This window comes from Armigeres subalbatus, chromosome 1 (assembly GCF_024139115.2).
Source record: "Armigeres subalbatus isolate Guangzhou_Male chromosome 1, GZ_Asu_2, whole genome shotgun sequence".
Lineage (NCBI taxonomy): Eukaryota > Metazoa > Arthropoda > Insecta > Diptera > Culicidae > Armigeres > Armigeres subalbatus.
Genome location: NC_085139.1, coordinates 128,159,284 through 128,181,516, shown reverse-complemented (window position 1 = coordinate 128,181,516; position 22,233 = coordinate 128,159,284). Strand labels below are relative to the sequence as shown.

The window sequence follows — 22,233 nt, the reverse complement described above, 5'->3', positions numbered from 1 at the left end:
TCTCTGCAACTCCATCTACCGGTTCTATGCTATGCTGTGCTATTAAACTTTTTGCCTTTCTAGTATACAAAGAATACGTAAAGGCTGTATGTTCGCTCCAAAAACAAACTTCTTATAGGAGGCTCGGAGACTCATAGTGTTATATACCGATCGACTCAGCTTGACGAATCGAGGTGATGTCTGTGTTTTTTTTTCTTCCCAAGCAATGGAGGGGGAATCTGCTCAACAGACATCCTGGGTTGTCCAGGAAGTGCGGGGTTAGGGACCACCTCCAACAGCAAACGAGGAAGGCAGGACTACATCCCCGACCCGCTAAACCGTTTTCATTGCCGCCAAGCCCATAGTCCTTTCGGTACAACCAGAAAGTAATGCTTCAAAGGAGGGCCAGTGCACGACGCACCCTCGAGGTTAGCTGCGTGTCCTTGCAGCATCGAACATCGTGGATCGTTTTTTTAGAAGAACACCATGGTATCGTGCCAGCGCATTGCCGGCTTTCCAGGTGCTTACCACGCCCTATGTCCTCGGAAGGTGGGAAGGGTCGACCTCGCACCTGCTTCCCTTTGCACGACTGGTATCAAGAATGATGATGCCGCGTGCATCCCAAATTGACCTCTCTGCGATAGGCTCTGTTCGCCAACACACAGAGGGACTTGCCGACGCAGTGCCTACGCCTACCCCAGCCTTGACGAGGACCCCTTTCCGTCCTCGGGCTCGGAACCAGCCCGGTTGACCGACGCCGCGAAAGCTACGATACCATGTTGTTCTTCGCGCGGCCACTTGTTCGATAAAAGGATCGAGTTCGACCACAGGGCATGACCACCGGTATGACCCATGAAGCCGACTCCGAACCCTTGGACCACCTCTTATTTGCGCCTGAACTAGCCATCCTTGAGTTCACGCGCCACCTTCTGTGTAGCTCAGAGACGATTTGGACGATAACCGATAAAAAGGCGTTCCAGCCAACTTCATCTTTACACATCCTCCGAACTAGGTTGTCCGGGGTGATGTCTGTGTGTATGTGTGTGTATGTGCGCAAAAAGTCTAGCCCATTTTTCAGGTACTTACCCTTAACCGATTTGCTCGCAACAAGTTGCATTCGACGCAGAATCCTGTCCCATTGTTTCCTATTGAAAATCCAGATCGGACTATAGGCTCAGAACTTATGGTCAAAATACTCAGTCTAGGTTATTGGCACGGCAAATGCTGGGTAAAGCGTACCATTGGTACTTCGCGTACCTGAAGGAATAAAATAGATCCCATCTCGCGGTCCTTAGCCTCTTACCCAGCAACTCCTATCCCTACCTCCCCGTGGTGCTGGCCGGGATACGAGCAACCTTAGGGAAGATCGGGTAACCAACCCCGGTGGGAACTATGGTCGTATGCTGACAGGGAAGGGGGGTTTGCTCCTCTCCGGAGGTGCAAATCTTATTGAGCGTCTGTTCTCCATGTCAGGATCGGCTCACAACAGCGTCTGTTCTCCATGTTAGGGGCGGCTGATCATCGTTCGAGTGCCAGCGAGGGACTCTAAGTGAAACTGTGCACCATGGTCCACCGGAAATAAGGAGGAATGGTCCTCCGGAAATTTAGGGGGTTTGGTGTCAGGCCCTGCAAGCCAGCCTTTAAAAATCATAAGCAACGAACAATCAACAAGAGAGTACGGACCGGAACCATCGGCGAAGACCACTGCGACAAAAAGGGACTAGCGATTGGAAACTCGGTTCGTGGAACTGCAAATCTCTCAACTTCATCGGAGCACACGCATACTCGCCGATGTGCTCAAGGACCGTGGATTCGGCATCGTAGCGCTGCAGGAGGTTTGTTGGAAGGGATCAATGGTGCGAACGTTTAGAGGTAATCATACCATCTACCAGAGCTGCGGCATCACACACGAGCTGGGAACAGCTTTCATAGTGATGGGCGATATGCAAAGGCGCGTGATCGGGTGGTGGCCGATCAACGAGAGAATGTGCAGGTTGAGGATCAAAGGCCGGTTCTTCAACTTCAGCATAATCAACGTCCATAGCCCACACTCCGGAAGCACTGATGATGATAAGGACGCATTCTACGCGCAGCTGGAACGTGAGTACGACAGCTGCCCAAGCCACGACGTCAAAATCATCATAGGGATTTGAACGCTCAGGTTGGCCAAGAGGAGGAGTTTAGACCGACTATTGGAAAGTTCAGCGCTCACCGGCTGACGAACGAAAACGGCCTACGACTAATTGATTTCGCCGCCTCCAAGAATATGGCCATTCGCAGCACCTACTTCCAACACAGCCTCCCGTATCGGTACACCTGGAGATCGCCACTGCAGACAGAATCACAAATCGACCACGTTCTGATTGATGGACGGCACTTCTCCGACATTATCGACGTCAGGACATATCGTGGCGCTAACATCGACTCTGACCACTATCTGGTGATGGTTAAACTGCGCCCAAAACTATCCGTCATCAACAATGTTCAGTACCGACGACCGCCGCGGTACGACCTAGAGCGACTGAAGCAACCTGATGTCGCCACTGCATACGCGCAGTATCTCGAGGCAGCGTTGCCGGAAGAGGGTGAGCTCGATGGGGCCCCTCTTGAGGACTGCTGGAATACAGTCAAAGCAGCCATTAACGACGCAGCGGAGAACAACGTCGGGTATATGGGTCAAAGTCGACGGAACGATTGGTTCGGCGAAGAGTGCAGACAGATTCTGGAGGAGAAAGACGCAGCGCGGGCGGTCGCGCTGCAGCAAGGTACCCGGCAGAACGTGGAACGTTATAGACGGAAGCGGAGACAGCAGACCCGCCTTTTTCAGGAGAATAAACGCCGCCTGGAAGAAGCGGAGTGCGAGGAGATGGAACAGCTGTGCCGTTCTCAAGATACACGCAAGTTCTATCAAAAGCTCAACGCATCCCGCAAAGGCTTTGTGCCGCGAGCCGAAATGTGCCGGGATAAGGATGGGAGCATCTTGACGGACGAACGTGTGGTGATCGAAAGGTGGAAGCAGCACTACGAGGAACATCTGAATGGCGCTGAGAGTACAGGCAATGAAAGTCAAGGCAGCGGAGGAGATGACTACGTCAGTTCAGCGGACGATGGAAGCCAACCAGCCCCCACCTTGAGGGAAGTTAAGGATGCCATTCAACAGCTAAAGACCAATAAAGCAGCTGGTAAGGATGGTATCGGAGCTGAGCTCATCAAGATGGGCCCGGAAAAGCTGTCCACTTGCCTGCACAAACTGATAGTCAGAATCTGGGAAAACGAACAGCTACCGGAGGAGTGAAAGGAAGGGGTTATATGCATCTACAAGAAAGGCGACAAACTGGAGTGTGAGAACTTTCGAGCGATCACCATCCTTAATGCCGCCTACAAAGTGATATCCCAGATCATCTTCCGTCGTCTGTCACCATTAGTGAACGAGTTCGCGGGAAGTTATCAAGCCGGCTTCGTTGACGGGCGCTCGACAACGGACCAGATCTTTACTGTACGGCAAATCCTTCAAAAATGCCGTGAATGCCAGGTCCCAACGCACCATCTGTTCGTTGATTTCAAGGCAGCATACGACAGTATAGACCGCGTAGAGCTATGGAAAATTATGGACGAGAACAGCTTCCTGGAAAGCTTACCAGACTGATCAAAGCAACGGTGGATGGTGTGCAAAACTGTGTGAAGATCTCGGGCGAACACTCCAGTTCGTTCGAATCGCGCCGGGGACTAAGACAAGGTGATGGACTTTCGTGCCTGTTGTTCAACATTGCGCTAGAAGGTGTCATGCGGAGAGTCGGGGTAACAGCCGGGGAACGATTTTCAACAGATCCAGTCAATTTATTTGCTTCGCGGATGACATGGACATTGTCGGCCGAACATTTGCAAAGGTGGCAGAACTGTACACCCGCCTGAAACGTGAAGCAACAAAAGTTGGACTGGTGGTGAATGCGTCAAAGACAAAGTACATGCTTGTGGGTGGAACCGAGCGCGACAGGGTCCGCCTGGGAAGCAGTGTTACGATAGACGGGGATACCTTCGAGGTGGTCGAGGAATTCGTCTACCTCGGATCCTTGCTAACGGCTGACAACAACGTTAGTCGTGAAATACGAAGGCGCATCATCTGTGGAAGTCGGGTCTACTACGGGCTCCAGAAGAAACTGCGGTCGAAAAGATTCGCCACCGCACCAAATGTGTCATGTACAAGACGTTAATAAGACCGGTAGTCCTCTACGGACATGAAACATGGACAATGCTCGAGGAGGACTTGCAAGCACTCGGAGTATTCGAGAGACGGGTGCTTAGGACCATCTTTGGCGGTGTACAAGAAGACGGTGTGTGGCGGCGAAGAATGAACCATGAGCTCGCCCAGCTCTACGGCGAACCCAGTATCCAGAAGGTAGCTAAAGCCGGAAGGGTACGATGGGCAGGGCATGTTGCAAGAATGCCGGACAGCAACCCTGCAAAGATGGTGTTCGCTTCCGATCCGGCAGGTACGAGACGACGTGGAGCGCAGCGAGCGAGATGGGCAGACCAGATGCAGAACGACTTGGCGAGCGTGGGGCGTATTCGAGGATGGAGAGATGCGGCCTCGAACCGTGTATTGTGGCGTCAAATTGTTGATTCAGTGTTATCTGTATAGATGTAGACTAAATAAATGAAATGAACTCAGTCTAGCTCACTTTTTTGGCACTCATACTTTACCGATTGTTTCGCAAAAGAAGCGTTCGACAGGGAATCCCGTCCCATTGCTTTCTATTGAGAACTGGGCACACGGGATCAGAAACTATGGTCAAAATACATTTTTAGGCAAACAAGGCGTTGAAAGTCAGGCCTACTTTTCAATCAGTTTTCATCAACCGATTTGCGCTCAACAAATTGTGTTCGGCGGGGAATCCTTTCCGTTTGTTTCCCATTGAAAATTGGGTTGATCGGACTCTGGGCTCGAAAGTTTTAGCCAATGTATTTTTTTTACAAAAAAAAAACTTTTTTAAAAGAAGCCCAAGAACTATTTTATTATTTGTAAAATCCATTTAAAAAATTCACTTAGTTTTGGGACACTTCGTCTTAACTTGTTTACTCACAACACGTTGTATAGGACGGCGAATCCTGTTTCATGTTTTCATTAAGTTTCTGCCCTTTGTTTTGTATTAAATTGGCCATAAAAAATTTAGCCAGAATATTAGGTATTAATAACTAACTTACTTTCCGAGCACGTTCAAAGAGAGATCTGAGTAGAAAAAGCCGCGTAGTCGATAGCAGTTCTATTCTGCTGTCAGGTTTTTTTACATGAACATTAAAAAATGTATGTGAATTCGTAGCTATTGAAGTCAAATGTCATCGACAAATACAGATTAAAAATTGTCTCAAGTCACGCTTTTTTGGAACAGAAATATTCCATAAAGAGAAGGGCTTGGAGCTTTTCATACGCAACCGAGAATAGGATTTGAGCTAATTTTGTCTGTAGTTTGAATTATCGTTAAACAAATAAATTTCATTATTAATGAGCGTTTGTGGTTTTGAGGGAAAGTTATAAGGTAATCTACTTTTTACTCTTACTATTATCCGATAATGATGAAATACGTCCTAATAATAATTTAAAATGGCACGATAACATGGAATCTATTTGTTTCCTGCAGCAACATGATTTTTGGCAAGATTGATTATGTGAAGTAAATGTACCATTTTGGTACAGATTTATCATATTCAAGTCCATTTTCGTCATTGCAAAAAATAGCGTGAGCAACTCGTTGTAAAACTCGATTTTCAATTCTTTGCAATGAAACTGCCATAGCATCATTCCATGAAGGAATATGTACAAGATACAGTGATGACTCGATTTTTAGCATGCTAAAATTTTTCTTCCCCTGATTTCGTCTACACCCGATTTTATGACGGTTTTGATATGGTTTCTCCACGATCCAATTTTGCCACCTTTTTAAAAGTCTATATAACAGTCAAAACCATTAATTGCTTTATATTTATTCTATTTGACCTCGCTAAAGAATTTTTCTCGACTCATTTTATAATGAGTGAGAAAGGCATCATCACCGCTGGGTGGATGAATCTGGGTTTTTTTAGTAATTTAATTTAAATCGTGTCTATTTTCATATGTTCAAGTACAGCTCAAACATGAATATTGAAACATAAAATTAAAATCCTTCCAACGACTCCCCCAAAATTGCCATGATAGTTCTGTATCGAATCGCCGTAAATTACCGACACAATCACTGATTCAAATAAGAGGGAAAGCATTCCGCCACATACCATCGTCCAACCACACATCCCACAACGGCTGTGGCCACAAGGGCCGCAAACCGGGGTGCTTGGTGGCATGGGAAATCACCCACCCCTTGCCATTCCTACTTCCTCCGAGCTAGCATCCGAAGGGTCACCCCCTGCATGAGAGCTCATAGGACTTTTGAATGGTTTCCATGCTTTCAGTGATGCAATGAGGGGGATACTCGTGGGTTTACTCGCATTCTCTCTGTGTCCTCTCCGCGTTTATCCGAGAGCGTTTCGCTCTCCAGCAAAACTCCACTTCTTTGCTGATAATGATGATGGGGGGATAAGCACTGAGAAATAGCAGCAACGCATAACTCCAAACCGCGAACGAGACTCAGTCCGAGACAAGAATCCCTGGCGAAAACACATTTCCGAGCGACTCCCTTAACTACCTGTCTCGTCGACGATCCGGTAGTGCGGTGCAATGTGAGCTTGAAGGGGGTCTAGAAATAGTGTTCGAAAAGTAGATCCCCTATTTTTCACAACGGCTTGGCGGTGAACGGTTTAGTGCTTGAGGACGTATTGAATAATCGTCCATTTTTGGCGGGGGCGCCGTGGTTTGTTTGGATACATTTTTGGCGATTTGTTGCTTGAAATTCAACGCACATTAGCATATGAAGCAATCTGGATCTTGGTGAACCGCGACACGCTGGTGGTACCTTGCGTACAATTCTTTTATGTACCCGTGCACTATTGTGCAATCAAGAGTGAAAGTGCTGTAAACTCAGTCAATTCAATCGGTAGTAGATTTAATAGTCATTCCGATAACTTGGTGCAACCTGAACTGAAACATGAAAGTTACTGATAATTCGCAATTGTAATAATAAAATTCTACAAATAAGTGGTTCTAATGTACAGTGCAAAACTGGGTGCGGTATGAATATTCAGAAGGAATTAGTTATACGTTTTTGAAATTCCTTTACCAAACATGGTTTTATTTTCTTAAGTGCAAACATTTAACTGAAGTCTAGTAAGCAACATTGAATTTTGGTCAAATAGTCGTAATGATGAAGAAGATTCAGAATATGTGACAGTGCAGTGAAATGAAAATTTTTGTTTTTCGTTTTAGTTTTGTTTTTTTATGTAACTCCTACGTAATGGGATTATCGAAATGGAAGCTTGTCAGTTGTTAATAAAATAACTACGGTGAAGCATAATACGAAATCTGTGATATGTCTATGACAATAATCGTCAAAGTGTGTATAAAAGTAGAATTTTGAATGTGTGCAAAATAATTAGTTAGTTTCAATAAGTAACCTTGGAAGAAAAAATCAAAGAAAGATCAATTACAAAGTAAAACATTGAATTATTCTTGACAATTGTCTGGAAGCCAATGCAGAAAATTTTCTGCCCTCGATACTAACCCCATTGGATGTGACCGCCATTTTGGAAATCGCAAGGATACTTTTCTCAGAAATCACACACCGAGTTACTCACCACTCTCGCAACTGTTCGTCATTTGGTTGCTTCTGGGGGAGGCATCCTCAACTGCACCCAAACCGATCCTTTGCCAAACCTAAACCAGCTGTATCGCCATCATGCTTCACGTCGAGGAGAAGCGGTTGGGGAGAGACATCGCACAGTTTTGCCAATGGCGCCCCAAGCCACAGGACGTTCGGATTATTAGTAACTTCGCTCACAAAGCTGCCAGGGATTTTGTCCTAGTGGGGCTTGCGGTGGCGCTGCTGCTGGTCGCTAATGGTAAGTAAAATTGATGTAGTTATGTTTATTTAGAAGAACAGATTCACAAGGTTCGATTGAACTGGATTATATAGATTCAGATTGTTGAATTTAAAAATGAAATACGAAAAACTTTATAGGTTTACTTTTACTATACTTTTTGAAGTAAGCGAAAGCAACGGAAAATATACATTTGATCAAATAAGATAAAATGTAATGAGTTTCCACTTCTGTGAAACCATAATGATAATTTATAAACCTAAACCACTTGATTAGGATCTCATAATTTCCTGATACAAGCTCCTATCAGACTCAAAGCAAATATATCGCTTCAACACATCCCTTCGAATGTCAGGGAAAGTCTTTTCCATTAATGTTGATGTGGAACTCATATTTCGATCAGGGGTTTCTTACTCAGCGATATACTCATAAGTACCACGGAGTTTAAAGGTGGCAAAGATATTATTTCCGTCTGGATTTGCCTGAAGCAGGCATTATGACCTTGACACATCTTACTGCGTAACATATCACGTAGAGGCGTGCGACATCTATTGACATAGTCATGCGTAACACACGTTTCAGAATGCCAGTACTTTCAGACACTGTTCTGATTATCTTCAAAGTAATTTTCATTACTTTGTAATTTAAAGTAATTTGTAAAAGTAATTTTCAATACTTTTCATTACATTTTCTAATGACACTCTCTTGGCTTACTGATTTTGCAATAAAAGTAAACTCTACTAAAAGAGCTTAGAGTAATCACATTGTAGGATCGAATTTGATATTTATCAAACATATAGTTTAATGAATCAAATTATTCCCAACTTATACAGCAAGCGGAAGAAAAGCAAGATTTCATTCGACAGCAAAATAAAATGTCTTTGAAGGATTAGAAATTTTTGAATTTTTAAATTTTTAAAGTATAAAACAGGAAATTTCCAATGAAAAAATCAGCGTACAAGCAACAAATAAATATAAAATTTATTATTATTATTATAATCTTTATCAATGAGGTTTTTAGCCCTAGGCTAGTTCACCTCAAAAGATATAAAATTTACATAAATAATGCAAAATTTCCATAAATAATAAGAAAAGTGATAGACTCGACAACATCTATCACTTTTCTTGTCATTATTTATGTTTGAAGCGCATTTTAAATGTAGTTCAAACATAAAAGCGGCCATGCCTACCGTGCAGTACACCCGATTCTGTTTTTACACGGATTTTTTTTTATACGGCCGTGTAAAAAAAATACCATGCAAAATTTTTGCAAAGTTGCTCCAGAAAGCATAAAACTTTTTTAACACGGATTTTCAGATTTTGAACTGAAAACTATTTTTACACGGAACGCATCCCCTGTGTAAAAAAAATGAATCGGGTGTATTGTTAAAACACCTGTGAAATTCAATCCTTAACTTAATTTCACAATTAAGCCATAGAACGGGGACATCTCGTACCAACCGTTCCGTTTACATAATTAGGTGACGATAGTTGAATCGTTGGGAATGACTTAGATGGTTAATGTTCACTCCTTGTACTCATAATGATAATGTACTCAAATCAATACCATTCGAAAACAAAGATTTGGTGCGCAAATTGCTTTATTTCTCATTTTTGTGATTTTTTTCAGCAGTGAGCACGCCGGATAGCAACAAACACGAAGCAAATTGAGCCTAAATTGCCTGTTTTGCGAATGTTATTAATATAGGAGCATGTTATTAATAATGGAACAGATACCTACCATATTGACACACAACAGCTCCATATTTTCGTGTATTTTTGCTCTGGTTGAATTGAACCATGTAGGAATTACAATGTTTTCAACTTAAACTAAACTTAACCTAATTTATACTAAGGGTACAAGGAGCTAATCGTTGCTATAGAAGATTGATAACCTTCATTCCAAACACTGTCAAATGCTTTCTCTATATCAAGAAGAGCAACTCCAATCGAATATCCTTCAGATTTGTTGAGCCGAATTAAATTCGTAACTCTTAATAACTGATGTGTGGTTGAATGCCCATTGCGAAAACCAAATTGCTCATCAGCAAAAATAGAATTGTCATCAACATGAGCCATCATTCTATTTAAAATAATCTTTTCAAACAGTTTGCTTATTGAAGAAAGCAAACTGATTGGGCGATAACTAGAAGCCTCAGCTGGATTTTTGTCCGGCTTCAAAATTGGAACAACTTTGGCGTTTTTCCATTTATCAGGAAAGTATGCCAATTGAAAACATTTGCTGAGCTTGAGCTTGAGCTTGATTGACTGCTCGTAGTTGCTACTCCATTATGACCAGATCAGCTGTTCTTGCACAGGGAACCAACAGATGTTTGCTTGGGACTAGCACACATCTTCAATGTACAAGAACTGGTGATCTCATTTGTTAGGTCATACTGGCGCCTGCCACGTCAGAATGCAAGTCAATGTAGGGAAGGGGGAGGAAATGATGATGCAATCACTCGCCCACTGCAAGCCGAATATACCTCTGCACTTGCCACGAGTTCATGCGGAATTTGTTGGAATTTATGGGTTAGGTTGGAGAGGCAGGGGTCCGTCTTGGTTAACGAGCTGCCAATGTGATAGATAGGAGAAGGTAACTGATGGAATTTCTAATTGGATGTAGGAAACGAGCTCTATAGTTCATTTCCAATTCTAGCAGATTACTGATAGAATACTCAAGTTGGAGGTATAGGAATAGTAATGGAAACGGTATGGAAGTCCATTTCCAGTTCTAGCGATTGCTAGAACATGAGGAATAAAGAGAAAGATACAAAGTAGGAGAATGGAACGGACCTGGGATTTAACCCACGACCTCCTGCGTATGAGGCAGAAGCAGTAGCCATATGACTACCAAGCCCGCTTAGTATGCCAATTGAAAACATTTGTTAAATAAATTAACCAAAAAGGATAAAGAGCTTTCAGGAAGTTTTGACGTAGGACTTACGTCTCTCTTTACTATACCGGGTGTCATTTCAAAATATTCAAATCGACCGCGTTACGCTGTGTTGAAAGATTTTAAACGTTAATAGCGTTCGTCTCAGTGGACGAATTTCTGCTATGAGCCCCTCAATCGACAGATTTCAAGTATGCCCTCCATGTCCATGCTTGATAAGACCCGAAAAACTTGTTTCAATAGGCATGAAACTGTTTTCAATGAAAAACATTGAGATCAAGGAAACCTATAAATATGGGTACCGCATAATTCTTGCATCATTCCATTACCACGTTCTGATTGGTGCAGACACCAGCGAATGAGCAGCCGCTGGGTCTGCCGAGAAGCCATAAAATAGCGCAACGCGATTTTTTCCTTTCATTCTGACCAGGACAAGCGAAGCAACCGCATCATCGATTGAACAGCACTCACAACTTTTAGCAGGGAATGAAGTCTGCACCGACCGCTTTTTCGGCTCGACACCATCGAAGCGACCATCATCAGCCGAAACCTAGCCAGCCCTAGTAACATTTTGGTTTTCTGCTGGTTTTATAACACTCTTGAAGGGTAAATTATTGTCTTCAAGAGCGTTATAAAACTTTAAATGTTACTTGGGAGTACATTAGCAGTCCACCCTACAGACCCGACAAAGCAGCAATGCTGAGCAGATATCGGCAGCAGCAGCAGAGTCGAGCCGAGACCGGCCGGCATCGGTGCTGAGCCGAGACAGGCTGAAGAAAAGCCACATGATGCAGCATGTATGTCCAAAAAACAAACGGTTCTTCAGAGAGCCAATAATAGAGATCAATATCAATGCTTTCAATACCCTTCGGGATAGAAATTGTACTTAGGTACCAAATCCAATATTCTAGAGATAAAATTTTATGCGTGATTTTCATAAATAGCGTCAAAACTAACAGTGGATAATTTTTCTGATTCAACCGCGAAGTGGACGAAGGACTTCGCTTGACCAAGCCTTTAAAGATTCATAAGATGTCCAAATCTCTCACATAATCTTATTTGGATAAAAAACACCGATAACAGCTCAAACATTAATAAACTATCAATCGATTTTTCATCAAATGGCATTGATAAAAAATATGTAGATAAACATTGTTTGATACTGACCGCACGCAAAGCGAACGTGACTGAATGATTGTCCCATGTTACCAATTCTAAATCTTATCACCCGAAATCCCATGTCCGGGTGTTTCCTTCCTTCTACTACTAACAATGTTGTCTCAGAAAAGAACACGTACTTCACACCTGAACTGCAATTCTAAGCTCGCTTGCCCGGCTTATTGGCCTGTATCTAGCGAAAAGTCCCGTTAGGAAATAGACGCCAGCAGCGAGCAACAAGCGTAAAAAAGAAGAAGCCCTTCTCGAACGCGTTGATGATGATGACGCTTTGGCTGACAAAGAGGCGGGATACAAGACACTAGCTGATTGGCCCACCAATTGGGAAGCAGAGAAGATTCAAAATAAGGTATAAAAGAAAAGTGCATTCGCTCGCAGAGCATTCAGTCTTTTTTATACCATCACTAGAAATTCGCGGTTATTTGAAAAGATCGTTTTCTTGCTTTTTGCACTTAGCCGAAGCAAACAGCCTTTTTCATGGCTCTAAGAATTAAAAATAATGTTCTCCTTCAGTCGCTATCGCACGGATTAGAAGGCTCTTCAGTGGAAGGGCTGAGATACAGTCTACATCCCCTGCTGAGCCAACTTGTGGTTTATTTCAGGCAGTCCTTGAGTGGGAAGGTTGCCACTGTCGAGGCTAATATTTCGTGACCGGACAGATACTTCCTGAATTTTTTTTGATGATTCTTGTTCGAGGTAGATTTGATTTCTGTGTCGGTTTGATGAGAAGATTTTGTCAAGGAATGGTATGCAACGCCGATTATTTATCCAAAATAGTTGATGTGAGAAATTTGGACATATTATGTATCTTAAAGGCATGGTCAAGTCAAGTCCTACGTCCACTTAGCGGTTATGTCACAGACATTACCCACTGTTCGTTTTTTGATAAGTATGTAGAAAATACCATCATCACCCTGGGCTTTCATGTTTTTAAATTTTCTAGTAATAGATCTCACTTCATCCAAATTAGTTCCCAACGAAGGGCCAAAAACATTCTCTTGGTTGAGAATGTCTTCGAAGCTCCGTGTAACCTGATCCTCAATTGGACTCGTGAGACCCAGACTAAAATTATGGGCACTCTCGAACTGCTGAGCAAGTTCTTGAGCCTTTTCGCCATTTGTTAATAACATTTTATTTCCCTCTTTAAGCGGTGGAATTGGCTTTTGAAGTTTTCTAAGAATTTTCGTTAATTTCCAATAGGGTTTCGAACTGGGATCCAACTTCGAGACATTATTCTCAAAGTTGGTATTTCTCAGAATAGCGAAACGTTTTTTAATCTCTGAAATAGTAGTAATTACGCGCAGGTCAGCACTGCGTGCCACTAGTTGTCTCTTTTATTCTCCCGTTGTTCTTATGCAACGCAAATAGTGACGTCACTATCTGTCTGTACGATTAGTTCGAAGACAAGTAAATAAATAAATAAATACTTAAAAACTTTTTTCTCTATATTATATAGCTTGTGCATACTTCTATACGTCAGTATTTGTCAGGAGGAATTGCATATATTCATGAGATGAAACTTAGTAATATTACAGGTTTGCTCGCGGCCACATATTTAAAATAGGAGAATTTAACAAAAACTTTCGAATGCGCTCTTGTTCAGCAGTAGTTTTGACGTAGGACTACGTCTGTGTTTTCTATATTGGGGTACACATTACGATTGCGAAAATCGGGGACCGTCACGAAAATATGATAGACTTTAAACTTTAATATCTAAGCCGTTTCTCGATGGATTTTCAATTTTTTTGGACCTATCGATCAAGGATGAGTCAACGCTTCTTTGTATTTATTTGAAAATACTGATTTTTAATTATTTATTATCGATAATTGATAAAAAGTTTAGAAATTGGTAAACTAACCAATCACGTACATGCACCACTAGCACAGACATCAAAAATCAATCACTTGCATGTTTGGATCTAATCCTCAGTTTGAACAAGATTTTACGCATAGCAGACGCATCAAAGCGATCGTAGCGGAGCAGCATCACGGAGGCGCTAATTACAGTGACTATAATAACAGTGTCGTCAAGTGTCAGAATTGGAACAGAATCGTCTGTCAGTTCCATACAAATGCGCGTTCCAAACGAGCAGGAGACCTGTCAAACGTGGCACATGACGTTACTCTTCTTATAGGACTCTAGCGCTAATAACATTTTCAAAGAAAATCTATCGCATTGGTGGTGGTACTCGATGTGTTGCTGCTGATTATTCAACCTCAACGAACCAGAATTTCATATGAAGAAAAGGTTGACCATAAAAATAGCACTGTGGCGATCCCGCACCGCCAGTGCCGATGCTGAATATTTATTACAAATTGTGGTGTCAGTTGGTAAGGAACAATGGGAAAAGAAAATTGGTTCTTCTCAGGACCAACATTTTATAAAAAGAAAGAGTTAATTGCGAAAATGGACTGTTTCGGTGGCATCAGGTTTGGCGTGGTAGCTTGGTTGCTGTTAGTGATCCCATCCATTAAAATTCTCTACATCATCTCCCTCCGACGCGCTATCAAATTCGCTATTTACGATTGAGTTTTGAACTTTGAAGAATGTTTATTTCGGATAGTCGGATCAACTTTCTTTTGTATAAAATCAATGAAGACGCCACCTTTGTGAAAACTATCTACCTACAGCAACTACCCATTAGTGAACGTCGCTTGAACAGACAGATTCCAAGAGATAATGTTTTGTAATATGAAGAAACTTCGTTTCTGTTGTTATTCCTCGCAACAATACGCATTTTAGATAAACAACATCTCATAACCAAATTCAGAATCTTGCCTTTTTCATTTGATTCTTAGAATTTATCATTCTCCGAACGGTCCGTTGTCTGTGGAAACCCGATCGAAATGGCTCGCGCGCGCCGAAAAGCAGCTTTCTTATATCTAATGAAGTAATTCCATCAACCCCGCCCCTTCATTAATCGTTATGAGTGCACTGCACATTATATTTAGACCCATATCAGATCACCAAAGGGCGGGGCTAACGAGCTTAATTTATTAAATACAAGAAAGCTGCTGTTCGGCGCGCGCGAGCCATTTTGATCGGGTTTCCACAGAGAGCGGTTCGACATTCGATGGAGCGGAGCGGACACAGCAGCACGAGGGCGGTCGGCGGTCGGACAATTTTAACGCAAGGTGCTGTCAAGCGTTTGGATGCAGTTAGTTATTGGAAAGACGCATTGGGAAAAGAAAATTGGTTCTTCTCAGGACCAGCATTTTATGGAAAGAAAGAACTAATTGCGAAAATGGATTGTTTCGGCAGCATCGGGTTTAGCGTGGTTGCTCTTAGTGATTCCACCCGTTCAAATTAATTGCATCATCTCCCTCCGCCGCGCTATCAAATTTGCTAGTTACGATTGAGTTTTGCACTTTAAAGAAAGTTCATATCGGGTTGTCGGATCAACCTTCTTTTGTATGTATAAAGACCTTTTTGGAAGACACCATCCTCAAAAATGGCCGAAATAAAGAAGAAATAAGCAGAATTAGAAGTGGCGTGAAACCAAACGCAAATATATTTATATGCAACGTTTGGTTTTCACCCGCGATGTAAGCGTTCGTGGCAGAGTAAGGATTGTGATGTCCCCGACTGAAAGCCAGTCGAGTGGCTTCAGCGGCCAATGAGTCATGTTGATTTCACGAGTCCATCCAACTGGGAACAACTATTCGACTTCTTGATTCAGTTGGTCTCCGAGCAGTTTGCTCAATGTTATTAAAACGACACAAATTATTATGGCAAATACTATCAATTTCGAATAGCTATGAAGTCCTACGTCACCTTTGCGTACAACCCGATTGGGCTGCACCTTTGAGTTTTTAATGCATATATCGCTCGTATCAGCGCATTTTATATGTAACACACACATTTTTGAAAATCAAGCATTCTTGATATGAATAAAGAATTGTGATAAACTATACCCTACTCAAATTTTCATTTGGGTATTCTTTACCATCCGCTAATTGAACTGCTACATAAATGAGTAAAAATATTATAATACAAAATAGGGGAACTGTTCCGATCTCCATCCCACTGTACGTATATCAATCCCATCGCTAAACAAAGAAATACGGCACAAAATTCGTCGCTTCTTTTTGTCAACATGCGTGCTCACTGCTGAAAAAAATCACAAAAATAATAAACAAACCAAATTCCTTTCCATTGCTTTGTTTTAGATGGGATGGAAATAGGAGCTATGCGATGAAGTGGCGAACCGTTCCCCTACGTATTGGGATTTAGTTCTACAAAACGTCGTCGAACCGTGGGCTCGTCTTTATTTTGATACCAGGGGTTGGGTCTTACGACAGGATTAGATGCCGGCTCAAAAAGTGAAGTAAATCCAACTAAGGGGTTTTCAGGGCTCATTTAGAGCTAAGAGCGGCCAGCGAGTTCGCCGGACCTCAACCCTATGAATTTCACTGTCTGGCGTATGTTGGAGCCAGTGACTGCTCTGAAATATCATGTTTTTTGTGCAAGTCCTGACGCGACATCTGGTGGCCTTTGGTAAAATAACACTAGAGCACCTGCGGGCCTCGTACGATGCGTTCCTCGATCGTCTGCGACTAAGCTCAAGGGCAAAGATGAACTTAACTCGTAAGCTTTCAAAAAGTGATATGTTTTCTTGTGAAATCCAATGAAATTGAAATGAAATATTTTTGTTTTGATCAATTTGTCTGTTAATCCTAATGTAGCACTTCAATAGCCGGACCCTGTATTCAAATAAAACCGATTTTCGTGAGGAAAGAAACGTTGGATCGATCAAAGTAGGCTGATCTATAGAGCGTAACAGAGGCGCCGTCACGTTCCGAGACGTGGGTAGGACAAAAACTTGATTATCAAATGAATCATTTGTTTGAGAAACTGCATAAGTCCATTTTACACTATTTCGAGAAAACAACAAAAAACTGTTTTTGAACAAATTTGCACCGAATCTTTTGATTTCTTCGATACAGATCAATAGTTTTTGGTAAAACTCAACATCCTGGTGCACTTTCAGAGCTGAAAATGTAAGCAGTACTCCACAATTGCTCTTCAAAGTACGTGGACATATGTAGTTTCTCAAACAAACGGAAATTTTTTCATACATTCTTGAACAAAAAAAATTTTTTCGTATTTTTTGCCAGAATACGTATTTTTGGACGAGGATTCAGAATATATAAAAATCTCATTTTGGCCAAAAATGTTACATATGCAGCACTCAAACAAACGGTTCAAATCTATTGAATACTTTTCGAGAATTTTAGGGACTTTCCCAAGAATTTTTCGGACATCCTCTTCTTCTTCTTATTGGCATTACATCCCCATACTGGAACAGAGCCGCCTCGCAGCTCAGTGTTCATTAAGCACTTTCACTGCGAGGTTTCTAAGCCAATTTACCATTTTTGCATTCGTATATCATGAGGCTAACACGATGATACTTTTATGCCCAGGGAAGTCGAGAGAATTTCCAATCCGAAAATTGCCTAGACCGGCACCGGGAATCGAACCCAGCCACCCCAGCATGGTCCTGATTTGTAGCCGTGCATCTTACCGTACGGCTAAGGAGGGACATCCTTAGATATGTTTAAATTCACTATGACTGAGACAGTCTTTAAATTTTATAAAATATTTGATGGATTCAAGCAATTATCACTAGCTTCTAGGAAATCTATCAATGAAGCTCATGATCGTGCAAAAATCGTGGGAGTTTAGTACTATTTACGGTTTTCCAGAAATCTCAAGAATTTCAGACTTATTTCTTCCTAACTTCTAAGATTTTATGTAAACGTACGTATATTTGTGATTCCTACAGATTCCAATAAACTCTCAGAAGCTTTCAAAAATTTCAGCTCGCCAGTCTAGTGACTACCGCTTCTGCCTTATAGACAGGAGGTCTGCCAAAGACTAAAATATGCAGAGGTTTTCTCGGTCTCTAGTAGCAACAATAACTACACACTAACATTTCTCTTCTTTCCCAACTGACTGGAGTTGTGGGTAGTGAATACCAACCTTTATTCGCTTGGATCATAGCGCAATTTAGTTATGACCAGTCACGGAGAAGCAACCATTGACAAGTACAGTCAGTCTAGGCTAAGTTAAGCTAAGCCAAATCCTTGTTCAGATATTCATCTTTTGACTACTTCACATGTCAGTCTGTCAATTCTTATGAAGTTTAAGAAATTTTTTGAGTCTCGCTGAACTAGCAGAAATAATCACGTACTTCCAGAAAATGTTTCAATAATTTCATAGAACAGCAGAAACTATTAGAAACTTCAAGACTTTTTGAAAAATCTCAATACATCATTGAGAACTTTTTGACATGAAATGAATTCCTCATAGACTCTAAGAAGCCGTTCGGAATAGATTTCTCCTTCACAATCCCGAAAACCTCCACGATTTCTCCTTTATAATCCCGGAAACCTCCACGATTTCTCCTTTATAATCCCGGAAACCTCCACGATTTCTCCTTTATAATCCCGGAAACCTCCACGATTGCCAGTTTCACCTCTGATTAACTGTGAAACGTTTTGATGATATTTTTTAGATCTAGAAATTGAAACAGTATTGATATTATTAGATAAAAGATATTTTAGTTACCAGATAAAGATTGTCGCTTCGGTTCCCTTTGTTCTGCTGTCCGAAACATGTGTGGTGCCTAACTGTCAAATCGTATGTATTTTTCCTTCATTGACATTTAGATCCCCTATCCTCGCCAGCAAAAGATGTTCCGGACAGCGACGACAGCGACAATCTTTATCTGGTAACTAAAATATCTTTTAATTAGATATTTTAGTTATCCTAGTTATTGTCTTACCTAGGTTTTTCCATGCGTAGGACATGTCCTACATGTCCTACCCACTCCCGGCGCCACTGGAGCGTAAGGTTTTTTACGTTACAGGTTTCATTTGCAAATTACATAACGCCAAAATAGACTATTTTCCACCCTTAGCAATACCCACCCATCCCCCTTTTTACAACTTTGATCTCGTGCTTGAGGAAGTCTTCAGCCTTTTTGAGGTTTTCCGTTCCGGAAGTTCTCTTAACGTTTAAAACTTAATCAGCCAAAATTTGTTGCTTTCAAAAAAATGCTCTTTTTTCCTATTACTTGCCTTCCATAACCTTTTGAGCTTTAAAGCAATTCACTGAGATTATCACACTTGATGGAGACTTGACATTTCAGTAACATATCACCAGCAAACTTCGCTTTCTCTTACTGTAGATAGCGGAAAAATGTTATCAAAACAAGGTAGGCTTGGAACAAAGGCTGCACTTCATAAGTGACGTATGCGTTTACATTTGAATCATTTGTTTGAGAAACTGCATAAGTCCATTTTACACTATTCCGAGAAAACAACAAGAAACTGTTTTTGCACAAATTTGCACCGAATTTTCCGATTTCTTCAATACAGATCAATAGTTTTTGGCAAAACTCAACACCCTGGGGCACTTCCAGTGCAAAAAATGTAAGCAGTACTCCACAATTGCTCATCAAAGTACGTGGACATATGTAGTTTCTCAAACAAACAAAATTTTTTTCATACACTCCTGAAAAAACAATTTTTTTCGTGTTTTTTGCCAGAATACGTATTTTTGAACGAGGATTCAGAATATATAAAAATCTCATTTTGGCCAAAAATGTTACATATGTAGTTTCTCAAACAAACGGTTCATTTACATTCAAAATATAGCTTAAAAAAACATATTTTCTGTTTGATGATTACCATGGCATACTAAATACATGGCATTCTCAACACGTAAATTCAGTTTGAATTTAAACATATAGCGTCACTACTATCTTCGCACGAGCTGAACCGCCACAATGCTCTACGTTTCATCTGCGTAGTATTGAAAAATACGTTACTCAGAATTGTCATTTTTGTTGCGATCCTATCTTGATTTAGTTGCATTATTACAGAATGTCAATAGGAGAAAACAAAGAAAGAGTGATGGTAATTTTTTATTACTATTACGATAAAACTGCAAAAACGCCAAAAAAAAAACATGCGCTACTATGATCGATCTAACGATTCTTTCCTAACGAAAATCGGTTTTCTTGGAATATATTTTTATATACTGATTTTTGAGGAATACTTTGTGTGGGTGACCCATATCTCGTTTATTTATCAACTTATTGCCATTTTTCTACAGAAAACATTTTTTTTTCAAAAAAATAAATAAATAAATAAATAAATAAAACACTATTTTAAAAACGCTTCCTCAGTTTTCCACCATAAACGAAGAAAAGTGCGAGTTTGAAATCGGTTTGCTCCATTTTAAAATATTTGCATGTGAAAAAACATGCTTTTCGTAGGACAACTCAAATAACTTTTTTGTTATAGGAGATATATCCATGGTTCTTTGATAACAAAATGTACAAAAGTTCTAAAAGTGCTTGGAACTAAGTTTTTGCGAGATATGAGTGTCTAAAAAGTTATGGGAAGAAAACCGATTGTTAGGGATCGTCCTAACGTATTTATTTAAAAAGCTCATAGCTTGTAAACCATTAATGTCAGAGAAATCATTTCTTTAGCGAAATTGCTCAAAATTAATTGTCCTACAACTTTGTGGAACATTTCACCGAAAAATAACAATTTTGACTTGGTTCACCTTGAAAACTTTTTTTTTCTTTTTGTCATAAGGAAGTTATAAGCCGAAAAAATACGCAAATAAGAACAATCAAAGTGAAAAGACGGCGGTACCAAGATCGACATAGGCGCACAGATCAAGAAAGCAAGGGCTGCCTCTGCGAGTTTAAGAAATATCTGGAAAAACAGGCAGATAAGTGAACGCACCAAAATACGAATTTTCAACTCTAACGTGAAATCTGTGCTGTTATACGCTAGCGAAACATGGTGTGTATCAGTGAAGAACACTCACTGCATGTGTTCATCAACAGATGCCTGCGGTATATAATTCGGGCCTGGTGGCCTCTCAACTGGATCTCAAACAACGAGCTTCATCGTCGTTATCGATATTATCGACGAGAACAGCTTCCCTGGGAAGCTTACCAGACTGATCAAAGCAACGGTGGATGGTGTGCAAAACTGTGTGAAGATTTCGGGCGAAACTCCAGTTCGTTCGAATCGCGCCGGGGACTAAGACAAGGTGATGGACTTTCGTGCCTGTTGTTCAACATTGTGCTAGAAGGTGTCATGCGGAGAGCCGGGTGTAACAGCCGGGGTACGATTTTCAACAGATCCAGTCAATTTATTTGCTTCGCGGATGACATGGACATTGTCGGCCGAACATTTGCAAAGGTGGCAGAACTGTACACCCGCCTGAAACGTGAAGCAACAAAAGTTGGACTGGTGGTGAATGCGTCAAAGACAAAGTACATGCTTGTGGGCGGAACCGAGCGCGACAGGGCCCGCCTGGGAAGCAGTGTTACTATAGACGGGGATACCTTCGAGGTGGTCGAGGAATTCGTCTACCTCGGATCCTTGCTAACGGCTGACAACAACGTTAGTCGTGAAATACGAAGGCGCATCATCTGTGGAAGTCGGGCCTTCTACGGGCTCCAAAAGAAACTGCGGTCGAAAAAGATTCGCCACCGCACCAAATGTGTCATGTACAAGACGCTTATAAGACCGGTTGTCCTCTACGGACATGAAACATGGACAATGCTCGAGGAGGACTTGCAAGCACTCGGAGTATTCGAGAGACGGGTGCTTAGGACCATCTTTGGCGGTGTGCAAGAAGACGGTGTATGGCGGCGAAGAATGAACCATGAGCTCGCCCAACTCTACGGCGAACCCAGTATCCAGAAGGTAGCTAAAGCCGGAAGGGTACGATGGGCAGGACATGTTGCAAGAATGCCGGACAGCAACCCTGCAAAGATGGTTTTCGCTTCCAATCCGGCAGGTACGAGACGGCGTGGAGCGCAGCGAGCGAGATGGGCAGACCAGGTGCAGAACGACTTGGCGAGCGTGGGGCGTATCCGAGGATGGAGAGATGCGGCCTCGAACCGTGCATTGTGGCGTCAAATTGTTGATTCAGTGTTATCTGTTTAGATGTTAACTAAATAAATGAAATGAAATCGTCGTTATCACCAGAGGCCGATAGCAACAGAAATTCGGGATCGAAAGTGGGGCTGGGTCGGCCACACTCTACGTAGGGGCGGAAACGAAATCTGTAAACAAGCATTAGACTGGAACCCAGCGGGACATCGCAGCAGAGGCAGACCCAGAGGCTCTTGGCGGCGAAGCCTCAATAAAGAAATAAAAGTCGACCGAAATCTAACCTGGCA

At 41.8% G+C, this 22,233-nt stretch overlaps 1 protein-coding gene across 2 annotated transcripts in view; it reads left to right on the top strand.

Annotated features, from left to right (window-relative positions):
* The first annotated feature begins 6,614 nt into the window (after window positions 1-6,614).
* The window catches only part of LOC134206242 (protein Skeletor, isoforms B/C), a 169,135-nt gene continuing 153,516 nt past the window's right edge, over window positions 6,615-22,233 (top strand). For both annotated transcript variants that reach the window (XM_062681947.1, XM_062681942.1), the window contains exon 1: window positions 6,615-7,962. In XM_062681947.1, coding sequence (XP_062537931.1) covers window positions 7,800-7,962 — 163 coding nt within the window. In that variant the 5' untranslated portion in view covers window positions 6,615-7,799. The remainder of the gene's footprint in view (window positions 7,963-22,233) is intronic.